Here is a 14,079-nt window from a genome sequence, read left to right on the forward strand (position 1 = left end):
ACACAGGGCAATTTCTAGTAGCTTCAATTGACCTGACAGGTCTTTGGACCGGAGCAGCTGAAAGAAACCTACCCAGACTCAGGGAGAACATGCAAACTCCACACAGAAAGGACCCTGGTTGGCCGGTCAAGGAATCAGACCCAGGCCCTTCTTGCTATGACTATTTCAATCAACACTTATTTATTTAGTTTTGTGTCTGTTTGTATGCTTCTGCTGAATGACAGTGTGTGTTTGAGCGTTTCCTTGCAACACATTTAGTAGTTACTACAGTACTTGCAAAGAGTCGCCATCTAGTGGACAAATTAGAAAAAAACTGAAGTTAAATTCAGTTAGAAAAAGTTTGCTGTGTGGGACGTTTGACTGGTTCACATCCCGGTTCTAAACCCAGGACCTCGTGTTAAACACTGCTGCTGTAAAAGATGTGATAACTCATTTTTAATATTGTATATATAACTTGACCAGGGGTGCTAAAACTTTTGTATAAGACCTGAGGCCAGACTCTGCTCTACACACAGACTGACACACACAGTGGGCGGGGCTTAAACCTCTCAGTACAGCCAGCATTCAATTTCAGTCTGTGTGGAACATTGTGACGTCACAACAAGATGCTGCGAGTACTTGAACTTCAGATCGAATCCGACATTCAGAACCGAGCAGCACTAACAGCAGCAGCAACTAAATCGAGACAGAGAGACATAAATAGAGACAGAGAGACATCAGCTTCTAAATAGAGACAGAGAGACAGAGAGAGAGGAGGGAAGGAGAGAGAAGGAGAAAAATGGAGAAATTAAGACCTATTCTCCACAAGAGAACAGCAAAACCGACTCAGCCAACTAGTGAAAGTCGCCGCTTCTTGCCACCTGTTGTCGGCTCAAAACAATGGCTAGTCGAGAGTACCAACACTGCAGAGCAAATCAGGAGGACTCAGCAGCCCTTCAGAAGCGTTCCTCAGCCACCGGTGAAGCGAATGTATGGTGTGGAAAGAGCTCGCCTTCTAAATCCCATCCAGGTTGAGCAACCACCCAATATCAATGCTGATTTTAGCTTCAGCTTCACCGGACAAAGAGCTGAGAGGGAACGAAAGCTCAGAGACTCTACAATGTTTGACATTGATGAGCAGTTTATGAGTGACCATGATGAGTTATCTAACACCGAGGCTCATCAGTACCAGAAGATCCACAATGCAGAGAGGATCATAAAAAGAGGACAGAAGGGCGTTAGATTTTATTTTACTGATGATAACCAGAGCATCAGTTCAACTGGAAGCCTGGGCTCTGTGGATGAGTATACACCCGAGTCTCCACAAAGCCTAGCTTCCCTGAATACCCCTACACCTCAGCCTCCTGCTACTCCACCTCAACCAAGGGTAAACCGAAACAGGATGAGGAATCACATGACCCACAATACAGTGGGGAGCACAAAACGTGTGCAGAATGGTGTTACATTTTATGTAACCGACGATGAACAGAGCATTTGCTCAACTGGAAGCCTGGGTTCTATGGCTGTTTATACACCTGAGTCGCCACGAGCTCTACCTTCCCAGAATACCCCTACACCTGAGCATGCTGCTGCTCTATTTAAACCAACCATTTATAGAAGCAGGATGAGAAATCAGGAGATCCACAATGCGAAGAGGAGCATACAAAGTGGGCAGAATGGCGTTACATTTTATGTAACCGATGATGAACAGAGCATCAGTTCAACTGAAAGCTTGGGCTCTGTGGATGTGTATACACCTGAGTCTCCACAAGCCCTACCTGCTCTGAGAACCCTCATACCTAAGCCTCCTTCTACTCCACCTCATCCAGGGATGGAAACTAACAGGATGAGGAAGCAAAAGACCCACAATACAGTGGGGAGCACAAAACGTGTGCAGAATGGCGTTACATTTTATGTAACCGACGATGAACAGAGCATTAGCTCAACTGGAAGCCTGGGTTCTGTGGCTGTTTATACACCTGAGTCGCCACGAGCTCTACCTTCCCAAAAAACCCCTACACCTGAGCCTCCTGCTCCTCTATTTAAACCAACCATTTATAGAAGCAGGATGAGAAATCAGGAGATCCACAGAGCAGTGGGGACCATAAAAAGAGGACAGAAGAGCATGAGATTTAATATATCTGATGATGAACAGAGCATTCACTCAGCTGAAAGCTTGAGCTCTGTGGATGAGTATCTGAGATCTGAGTCTCCACAAGCCCTACCTGCTCTGAGAACCCTCACACCTAAGCCTCCTGCTACTCCACCTCAACCAGGGATGAAAACTAACAGGATGAGGAAGCAGGCGACCCACAATACAGTGGGGAGCACAAAAAGTGTGCAGAAGGGCGTTACATCTTATGTAAACTTTGATGAAGAGAGTGGTAATTCAGCTGGAAACCAGGGCACTGTGGGTGCATGTTCACCTGCGTTGCCACAAGCCCAACCTGCGCGGAGAACCCCTACACCTGAGCCTCCCACTGCTCCATTTAAACCAAGGGTTAAAAGAACCAGGTTGGGGAACCAGCCTGGCTCTTCCCAGGGACGCAATGTAGCTGTCAACACTAGAGGTCAGTGTCTTAATACTCAATACTGTGTAGTCTGTATGTAATTGGACAGTGTGATTTTGTACTTATAATTTAACACAATGCGTTTAAAATAAAGGAGTGAATACACAAAGTAAATAAAGACCTGTTATAATCGAACCATAAAGAAATAATAAGTACTATTATTATTATTGTATTTGTTGGCCTGATAAACAGTAATTAAATGTGATATTAGTTGTAGCATTTGGAACTGGGACGGCAAGACAGACAGAAAATTCAATGAATTCAGAGTAAATAAATACAGTGGTTAATAATCAGGTCTAGAATGATGTTTTCCTTCACCTTGTAGACAACAAGCCTAGAGAACAGCAGATGGAGCAGCTTAAAGAACAGCCACTGAGCCGAGAGCAGCCTGAGTGGGTTCTTGCTCAGGCCTTCGAGCTTCTCAGTGCTGATGAATGGTAAGACAATGTATAAATCTGTAAGTTTTATTAAATTGTAGATGTAAACATTTTCGTATGAGTACAGCTTATAAAAAACAATTAACTACTTCTAAAACGGTTGAAAGTCTATCTAGAGTCACTGGGTATTAAATAAACCCACCAGTCTTTGATATTATTCATGTTTGTATTGCTCTTCAAACAGGGAGCAGAAGGTGGAGGGGCTCCAGTGTGTCCGCACTCTGGCTGAACACCACAAGGACATTTTGATGCCCCAACTGCACGACATCACGCCGATGCTAACAAAAGAGGTAATGAGTCCCTCATGAACTGTCTATTTATTCTGACAAAGATAGACATACCTAATGTTATTTGAATCTGTCTCTGTCATCTGTGCTCAGGTGAAAAACCTGAGATCAGCTGTGTCTCGTGCAGCAATGGCTACTTTGGGCCACCTGTATATCCATTTTAACAAGAGCATGGACCAGTATGTGAAGAGCACTGCTGGCGTGTTGCTTCACAAGGCCGGAGAGGCAAACAAGTTCATCCGAGAAGAAGTTGAACTGACACTGGGGAACATGGTGCAAAACTGCAGTCCTGGGCCTGTCCATAATGCCCTGCTGGACACCGGACTAACGTGAGACACAGCCTTCATAGGTTCATTAATATTGTTACCAATTTATTATCGTACAGGTTTGATTTAATATCACTACATGTGTTTTCTCAGTCACCGCAATGTAGCTGTGAGAAAGTGTGCAGCACTGGGCCTGGAAAAACTGGCAGAGCTGATGGGACCAGCTCAAGTTCTGACTGGCAAATCAGAACTGACTGGAAATTTCCTGTCTGGCATCAGCAAGTTAGCACTCGACCCTGCCCAGGAAGTCAGGTAGCATCTTCTTCCTTCCATTCCAAATCTCGGTTCCAAGACCATTAATACATGAGCACACAGACGATTATTACTGTTCTCCTTGTTTTAAAAGATCCCATGCACGAAAAGTTCTGAAGCTTCTGGCCACACAACAGAACTTTATGAAAATGGTGGAGAAATATGTTCTACAGAAGGATAAAGCCTCTATTAAGGACATTGTCAGCAAATAAAAAGCAACCCGTCCACTAATCAGCAACTGAAGGTAAAAGAAAACACTGTTTCTTAGATGTATAACATTGCTGGGTCCATGTACTTCAACCTTTACTAACAGTTTAACTCTATTTCATGACTTCACCCAGGTCACCCAAGACCACCAGGACCACAGTTTTTCCATTTTATGATTTCCATTCCAAATCCTGAGTGTATTTTGACTCTTCTTCATAAGTGGACATCTAATTAACCATCTTTTTATTGAAGAAGTAGAAGATGACTAAAATCCTGCATTGCATAAATGTTCAATTATTTTTTGTGAATAAAACACAATTTTCTGCATTAAAATTGGTGTGAATTCTTTTTTTACTGTAGATAAAATATTTATTTAATGATTTGCTCTCAGTCTTATGGTGCTCTTTTTGTGACTGGAGTGGTATAATGGTACGATGAAGGTAAATGCAGGTGAACAAATGGGGTGCAGGTAAAAAAAACAGTCCACAAACTGCCCACAAGGGGCAGTACTGGATTAGTAATCAAAAGGTTGCTGGTTCAAGCCCCATCACTGCCAGATTGCCACTGTTGGGCCCTTAAGCAAGACCCTTAAGCCTCAATTGCTTAGACAATACACTGTCACAGTATTGTAAGTCACTTTGGATAAAAGCGTCTGCTAAATGTTGAATTCATCAGTAGCCAGTTTGCACCATTTTTGCATTTTTCCTTTTGTAACCTACACTGTTTGTGAAGATGTGTGCACAACCAAGCACAAAGAAACCAAAAACGCTTCGATTTGGGTAAGACCACTGCAAAGACGCTGTTTCATTCATACGTAGAAGAAGCTGACTGGTTTGGGACAGAGCTCTCTAAACTTTGTGGATTTTCTATATAAAAGATTGTAAGAATAATTTATAATCAGCAAATAATGGCACAATAAAACAACGTTATTTATTTCAGTGGTCTTGCTCTTGTGATTCAATCTTTACTAATGATAGCTCAGTGGTTAAGGTACTGGACTAGTTAACAGAAGGTTGCCGGTTCAAGCCCTGCCACCACCAAGTTGCCACTGTTGGGTCCCTGAGCAAGGCCCTTAACCCTCAATTGCTCATCGTGTTCCGCTCACTGTGTAAGTCGCTTTGGATAAAAGCGTCTGCTAAATGCTGAAAATGTAAATGTAAATGTACTACCAGTTTATTTTTGTGTAATATGGGCTTAAAATGAGGCATGTATAAGAAGAATCCTGCAATAATTTATGTATTGATTCTGCCAGCCATCTGTACATTAACAAAACAGGAGAAGATTAACAGACTAATGCAATTCTGTTAAATTCCCTAACAGGGCCGCTCAGGTGGCGCAGCGGTAAAACACGCTAGTACACCAGAGCTGACATTTCGGACTCGTTGGTACGAAACTCTGCCATTTGACATGAACAACAGGCAACGATTGGCTGATGTTCACACAGGGAGGGAAAAGCCAGATAGGGACCTTATAACCGATGCAATTATGACCTCTGCTGGCTGATTGATGGCTTCTGCACAGAGTTGAAAATTAATGAGGATCAGGGTGTGGCTGTCCGTACACAAAGCTGATCCACATATGAACTCGTGCAGGTGAAAAGATGCAGTCGGCTACTGCACACGTGTCAGAGAGAGCGTGTGTCAGTCTTGCTCTCCTCAATTGGGTCGGGGTCAGCTCCAGTAGAGAGGAAGCATAACGCAATTGGGTAAAAATTGGACGCGCTAAAAATCAGGAGAAAAATGCATTTAAAATGTTTTTTAAATTCCCCAATAAGTCTGAACATGAACAAAAAACCTTTTTTGTTATTTTGATAGGGTAAAATCATACTGCAATTGTTCTGTGTTAATCCTGACTCCTCATTATTGCTAGATTCTTAGATAGCCTAATCTGTAGAAAAATCCTTTAGTGCTAAACATTAGCAACACATGTTTTTGTTCATTTGTTTAAATTATTGTGTAATATTATTTTACACAGCCGATATTATTACATAAGATTTCTTTCTTGTAGCTAATAATGAGAAACATTTAAAACAACAGAGACCTGCCAAGCCCATTGACAGCAGCTCAAATTCTAACTGACAACCCGAAACTAACTAAATACTTCCTGGTCTCCATTAGTTTGTTAAGCACTGAGCGTTCTCATTCCAAAAACTCATACTGGAGCAAAGGCACTGTGATTAATTGGCAGCTTGTCCAGGGTGTGTTGCTGCATTGTGCCAAGTGATTCCAGGTAAACATCACTAAACTAAAGAGTGTAGTTAGTAGAAAAGGTGATGTGGTGAATTGGTAAACATTTTTTATGTATTATTATGAATACTATATTATTATTTCATCTTTGTCCATAGATGTTATGCACACGGTACTCTAAAGCTTTTGGTCTCAGAAAAAAACTGTGTGAAAGTACAATCTGTTACGACTTCTCTGTGTGTGTATCCTGATTCCTCATTATTTCTAAACCAATCATTTAGATGTAGGACAACATTTTAATTCATTTTATTTATTAGGATTTAACGTCATGTTTTACACTTTGGTTACATTCATGACAGGACAGGTAGTTACTGCTTACACAAGGTTCATCAGTTCAAGTTTTTATGTCAAACATAAACACAGTCACGACCAATTTTGTATCTCCAGTTCACCTCATTTGCACGTCTTTGGACTGTGGGAGGAAAACCGGAGCTCCTGGAGTAAACCCACGCAGACACTGGAAGAACATACAAACTGCACACATAAAGGACCTGGACCACTTCACCTGGAAATTGAACCCAGGACCATTTTGATTCATCTGCTAGGATAAAAAGTGAAGCCGAATCTAACTGACATGTCAGAAAAAACAAAACTGCATTTTCTATAATTTAGGCTGTGCACATTTTTATTTTGATTATAGGTAGCTGGACAATGTAAAAAGAGTTTTTTAGGTGCCCTGATACCACTATAAGTATTAAATGCTCAAAAACCTTTGGTTTACCAAAGTGTATCATTTTTATGTAAGACATGCTGTACTTCCCCCCTGGCATCATTAAGTTACTGTCTGCATTTACATACATATTTCCTAAATGACTGATGACTTACCAGAATTTAAAAGCAGCTGATGTGGTAAAACAGGTATTGCAACATGGGCTGAGCAGTTTTGCATATTTAAAATGCAAAAAGGCTAATTCCCCCCGGGAACAAACCAGTGCCTTGGCTCTTAATTAAACTCTTTCTTTAAAAGACAAAATTACAAATAAGTGGCTTTTAATGTTTGGAAGACCAACTCAGTTGTTTCATTTTATTTCATTTATTTCATTTTGATCTTTTATCACCACTTGATTTTGATCTGGGTTGCTGTGGGTCCGGTTTCCTCTGGACACAATGCAGTAACACACCCAGAAGAGATACAATGTAATCGTAGGTCTTTGCCACCCAAGCTCCTCAATTTTTCTGTGCCAAGGACTATCCAGACTGTTTTTAGCAAAAGGTGTAAAATCCAACATTGGCATGGTATGGGGGTATGATGCAGAGGGGTATACTTGGATTTAAAAGAGACATATGCTGCCAACCAGACAATCTATTTTCCTAGAAAGTTAATAGCTAATTCACCAAGACAATGCCAGGCCTCATTTTCCACGCACTACACCAGTGTGGCTTTGTAGACACAAAGCATGTGTGCTTGACTGGCCTGCCTGCTGTCTGGATTTGTCTCCTATTGAAAATGTATGGATCATCATGAAGAGGAAAATCACACAACAGTGACCACAGACTGTTAAGCAGCTGAAGTCTTGTATCAAGCGAGAAGGGACAAAAATTCCACGTGCAAAACTGCAACAGTTAGTGTCCTCAGTTACCAAACGAAAAACAGGATAATAAACAGGAACTGTTTTTGATTGTGTTGCAGCTAAATTCTAAATTTCTCTAGAGGAAAATGTTAATTTACACTAGAAGTATTAATACATAACCAACTACAACTTAGAACTTGTAGATTTGCTTAGGGAATTATTCCCAGTAGTCATATTCCAATATTCCAAGGAAACTGCTACAATGGAATGTTACTGGAAAGTGGCGTACGTGACAAGAAGTGCATCAGTTACATTGTATGAAGCCCAAAACCCAGTTCTAGATGGTTTAGACCAGTTTCTGTCACTGATGGGAGTATAAAGGGGGATTATTTTCCTTTTGTTTTATTGAGTCTCCATGTGAGACTTTGTCAGTGCGATCCTTCTCCTTCTCTGACAAGAATAACTCTTTTCTACTCATGACCAGTCTCTGATGTATTTCATTAAGTGTTTTATCCACCACAATCAATTTACCAATATGTTAACTTAATTCTACTACAGACATGTCCAAAGACCCAAACAGATGGACCTATGTGACATGCCCTGCACAGGTCAGTGGAGTTTCACTATGCCATAACTGTCCATCCATGAACCTCACTTTGTGGACAGGGGTACAGTCTAATTACACTTATTATTACTGCATTGTACAGTGTGCACACAAATATGAACATATGATTGCTTTAATTTCTGAATATTCACAAAGCAAATTTGAATTTATGACAGAACAGAGTTACTTGTTACACAAGATTCATCAGTTCACAAGTTTAATGTCAAATCCAGTCATGGACAATTTTGTATCTCCAATTTACCTCACTTGCACGTCTTTGGACTGTGGGAGGAAATCGGAGCTCCCGGAGGAAACCCACACAGACAAGGGGAGAACATGCAAACTCCACACAGAAAGACCCTGACTGCTCCACCTGGGGATTGAACCCAGGACCTTCTTGCTGTGAGGTGACAGTGCTCATTTTAGTTGAGCATACTATTGCATTTAGGTTCAAATTGTTCATATTTTGTTTAATTTAGTCTAATTTCTCTATTATAAAGAATGATTTAACAGATACTTTGTCCAGCTTATAATAACACTGTGAGAAAACCTGTCATCTATAAAAACACATGACATTTCGTGTAAAATATTCATTGTTGAAGTACAAACACTCACTATTACTCAGAAGCTCAGTGGTCAGTGATCCTTAACAGTTTGTGTTTAAAAAAAAACACATAAAAACTGGTGGAGCTAGTTTGTTGTGTGCATGCTCATTGACACCTGCGTGAATTCCTTCCAGTTAAACAATCTATTAGCATTTGGTTAAAGTGGAGACAGAACGAGCTGACAGGATTACTAAACTGTTGTTTTGGAATCCTGAGAAACTTGTTTTCTGTCAATACCAGCCATTAGTAACTCATTAAAATATGATAGGAACTGTACTGAAAACCTATTTTCTGTGGCCACAAACCAGCATCAGTACTACAGATCTAATATAAGGAACTTGTTACAGAATGAAATGGGTTTGAACAAATAAATAAATATTTTTGTGCAACAATAGTTTAGTAAAATACACATCACACACATATATAGAGAGGAATTTCCAAATTGAAATGCAGCCACTACAGTGGAAAAACATGAACTACAATTTACTTTTCCATAGTAAAATGCAGAATACAAATCAAAAATCAAATCAAATCAAATCAAATCAAATCAAAGTTTATTTGTCACATACATGGTCATACACAGTACAACTGGCAGTGAAATGCTTTAGTGACTGCTCCGCCACAGTAATTACAAAAACTACAAAATAGTTAAAGAAATATATTATACAGAAAATATAGAATGTATATAAAAGTAAGAATATAGAAACATTAGAAAAAAATAACAGAATAGTTAAAAAGAGCAATTAAAGTAAAGTGAACATCAGAAGAATTAACAATATAATTACAAAGGGCAATTTAAAGTGAACAAGTGTGTAAAGTGACAAGTAGTGCAGAAACTGTGCAACATAATGCTACATAATGCTATACAGATGTGATAATATAATAAATACACAAGTACTAATCTATACATATACATATAAAACAGTATACACGCATATACTTATATACACATACATATGTCCACATATATACACATACATATACATATAAATTAGGTTGTGCACATTGTGTAAATTGGTCCTAAATGCTATTTTCATTGAGGACTCGAATAGCTTGTGGGAAAAAGCTTCTTCTCATCCTCTCCGTTTTAGCTTTTAGAGCACGAAAACGCTTCCCAGATCGTAACAAAATACGTGCCAACATGAAACTCAAATCCTCTGTCACATTGTTTTCATGTCGCTTGATCTCTTTTCTAAAAAAACAGTACATGAGGATTAAAAAACAAAATACTGAATTGGTGTCAGAATTGTTTGCAATTGACTGTGATTTAAATTAAGGCACAGGTTTATTGCTTTCTATTGTGCGGAGCTAAAACAAGTCAAAATGGAAAGTAAAAGATTTATTTCATTGATTTAATGTCTCTTTTAGCAGAAAACAAAACATCTGGGATTAGCTTTAAAAGAATAAAGAGGTAAATTAGTGTCAGAATTGAACAAAAATCAGGCTGAAATGCATCAGCTCACAGCTGTACTACAATTAACTATCTGGCGCTTTAAATGTGCCAAAAGAATTTTTCCAACTATTCTGCATGATGAAACAGCAGAAGAATGGGCACCTCATTGCAGTTTAACTTTGCTTAGACTGTGTGTTTTAGTAATCAGTAATCAATTAGGATTAATTGTGTCTGTACAGTCCTGTTAACCACGCCTCAAATTCAGTCAAGGATTGCGATTGAACAGTGATTACATTTCTTTATGGCACAAATACAGCACTGCTTGGACTGAAATATAATGAATGCACTGTATTTTCTTTTGGCACATTTGAAGAAGAACCCAGTAAAATGTAGTAGGCTACAGCTGTGAGCTGATGCATTTCAAGCTGGTCTGTGTTCAGTTCTGACACTAATTTAGCATTTCATTTTTTTTAAATGCAAATTCAAATGTATTGTTTTTCTTTTAAGAGGTCAAGTGACATTAAATGAATCTAATGGATCTTCTACTTTTCTTGTGCATGTTACTGTAGAAAAGCAATGACGCGTGTCAAGCCTTTCACATTTGTCCGCTGTAGTTGAGTTTGGCACCACAATGCATAACAAAAGTTGTGTCCTGTCAAGCATAATGGTGACAATGGTTAGGGTTTGGTCACTTTGTATATCTTTCAGTTTCTGTTAGAGAAAATAAAGCATGTTATTTATTTAGTCTACAGAACACATACAAAGGCTGACTGGAATTTTAACATAAAAAGGGATTTGATCTTGAGGTAAATAAATCACGACTCCTAACACAGAGTCGACTACTAGGCTAACTGTTGATTTAACAGCATTTAACAGGCTAACAGCATTTATTAGGGAAAAAAGATTAATACAAATGTATAAAAAATGATCTTTCATATGTGATCTTTCATTTTGAAGCAACATGATCAAGTATTCAATTTCCAGTAGGGCCGAACAACAATGGGTGAACAATTTGCAGGTACACCAGCCATATAACTGTTTTTAAAAATAATATAATTTTTAGGTCAGGGCAGCAAGTATTAAACAGCGAAAGAGCAAATTAGATAAGAAACAGTGGGTTGAGGCAGAGCTAAACAGCACTTTAAAGAAAAGCTACCAAAAGTCTTAAAGTTCCATCACAAAAATTGAAAAGACCCAGTCTTAACATAAACTATAAATTGTATAACTTAGTGTCTAAATCTAGTGCTAAAAGACACAAAACTGGATGTAAAGAGGATTCAGGGAGAAGCCAAATAATTATTTTTTACTTAAAATGACTGCTGTAAACTTCTAACTATGGTGTGGCACAAGTAAAAAACACACATAGTACCATTTGTTGTTTTAAGAGTGCTTTTACACTAGTTTAAAATCAGTTTTGTGCTTTTTAAATATTGTAATGAAAAGCTGGAACAGATCAGCACCACTTTTTCTGAGAGGGCTGGAAAGTGAAAGAGAACAAAATTCCAGCTGAGGGGTGTGTCCTAGTGCTGAGCAGAGGAATAGATGCAGGAATAAGGCTATATCTAAGGTTGTCATCACGAAGAGGGTAGTAGTGTGGGGACTGAAGGACAATGACCATGTTCAGGACGCTGTGTGTGGTGTTTGTAATGAGCTTCTTCATTAAAAGTAAGTTTGTACATTACATGTGCACACATTTATCTGCAGTGTTCATTACAACGTGTTTCTAATGAGAGCACAACTCACCGAACCTGTTTATGTACCACGACCTGAAAACATGTTTAGTGTGCTGTCAAAAGTAAATCTTGTGTCAATGTTAACTGAGTATTTTACACATTAACACAGAAATAAAAGCTGTTTAGAATAGAAAACGTTGTATTTTTACTCTAGAAATTATATTTTAATGTCATAAGAATATTGAAAGCAGAAAGTTACAAACAGAGTAGATGTCAAATGAAACTTTTTATTTGGTTTTGATTTATTTGCATTTAAATTTTTTTTTAAACATTGTCAGTTAAATAAAGGAATTATTAGAGAATTAACAAATCACATATTTTTGTTTTTATTGCGTTTTAAAAATGTCCAAACTTTTCTGGAGGCTTTGTGCTAAAGGAAAATGTTATCCATCAACAACTCGCTGTGGGTGGAAAAGTAATTGCCCAATTAGTTACTCAATTAAACAATAAACTAGATTGAAATAATAGTTTGATTTTATTTATTCTAGACACACCAAGGCCTAATTTATCTCTTAAATAAAATAAAGCAAGCATGTGCGAGTAAAGATTTATTATCAGCTCTTACATTGTTTTTACAATAACATGTACATACCTGGCAATCTACATTTGTCAAACACCATCCAATCCAAAATTACTTACTGAATACATAACTTATGTTGACAATTAAATCATCTCATTAATTACAGTCACATGAATAATAGAACAACCAATTAAATAAAACAACAGGATTTCTATTTTACCAAAAAAAGGATCCAAAAATTAACAATAGTCTTTTCAAGATGAAGTCTAATGAATGTCACAGCTTACTCTAGAACAAACACTAACCTAGAATGTGTGTGCTTGGTTGGTGCAGTAAGGGCAGTATGTAGCCTAGTGGTTAAGGTACTGGACTAGTAATTGACAGATCGCTGGTTCAAACCCCACCACTGCCAGGTTGCTACTGTTGGGCCCTTGAGCAAAGCCCTTAACCCTCAATTGCTTAGACAAAATACTGTACTGTAAGTCGCTTTGGATAAAAGCATCTGCTAAATGCAGAAAATGATAGATAGATAGATAGATAGATAGATAGATAGATAGATAGATAGATAGATAGATAGATAGATAGATAGATAGATAGATAGATAGATAGATAGATAGATAGATAGATAGATACTTTATTGATCCCGAAGGAAATTAAAGTGATTAAAAAATTTAAATGTGCAGTGGTCTAAATGCTCATTGGAAACCAAATGAAAAAACTAACCTAGAAAATCAATCCCTCAAAAGTAAAGACACAAAAACATAGTAAATCAATTCAGTTCCTACAGTCAGTGCTTACCAACCTCTACAAATGCTTTTCTACAGAGAAATAAACATTGCAGCTAACGATGCCACAAATTTTACTGACTGGACAGCCCATAAGGGCAATAAAGGAAACCAGAAAGGATTCTAGGCCTGGCACGACGCAGATAGTCACAGATAAAACACAACAAACAGATCAAGTGCAAACTGGTCTGACATGGCTGTTAACAGAGAGGGTCCCAACAAGCAGGACCAACTGGAATTCAAAGAGGCTTAGAATGTACCCAAAGGAATAACTAGATTTTACAAAGAATGGTATGATGAGTCACATGATCTCACGCTTAACCTGTTTTCACAAATATTTAGGTCACCTTGATGAATTTGTGAAATAGTCTCTGATAAAACATTCACAATCGTTAATAATAAGAGAATACATAAGAGAAAAGTTCCAAGTAACAAATGTTTAGCCAATAAAAGTAATTTAAAGCCAAAAGAATGGTACGCAATTTGGCCAAAAGTATGTGAACACCTTTCAGAGCTCCAGTTAGTAAACTGAATAGAATTAATGAAGTAAGGTTTAAAGGTAGTAAAGTTTTACAAAATAGGTTTAAAGATACACAAGATACATTTACACCTACTTTAGTTAAA

At 38.2% G+C, this 14,079-nt stretch overlaps 1 protein-coding gene across 1 annotated transcript; it reads left to right on the plus strand.

Moving 5' to 3' along the window:
• Positions 1–662: 662 nt before the first annotated feature.
• On the plus strand, positions 663–4,379 carry LOC134300068 (uncharacterized). Its single transcript, XM_062984714.1, has 7 exons — positions 663–2,549; positions 2,875–2,986; positions 3,171–3,276; positions 3,367–3,602; positions 3,693–3,851; positions 3,946–4,095; positions 4,193–4,379. Exons 1-6 carry the CDS (start codon positions 779–781, stop codon positions 4,061–4,063), a joined length of 2,502 nt encoding a protein of 833 aa, XP_062840784.1. The 5' UTR covers positions 663–778; the 3' UTR covers positions 4,064–4,095; positions 4,193–4,379.
• The last annotated feature ends 9,700 nt before the right edge of the window (positions 4,380–14,079 follow it).

The sequence above is a fragment of the Trichomycterus rosablanca genome, chromosome 22 (assembly GCF_030014385.1).
Source record: "Trichomycterus rosablanca isolate fTriRos1 chromosome 22, fTriRos1.hap1, whole genome shotgun sequence".
NCBI lineage: Eukaryota > Metazoa > Chordata > Actinopteri > Siluriformes > Trichomycteridae > Trichomycterus > Trichomycterus rosablanca.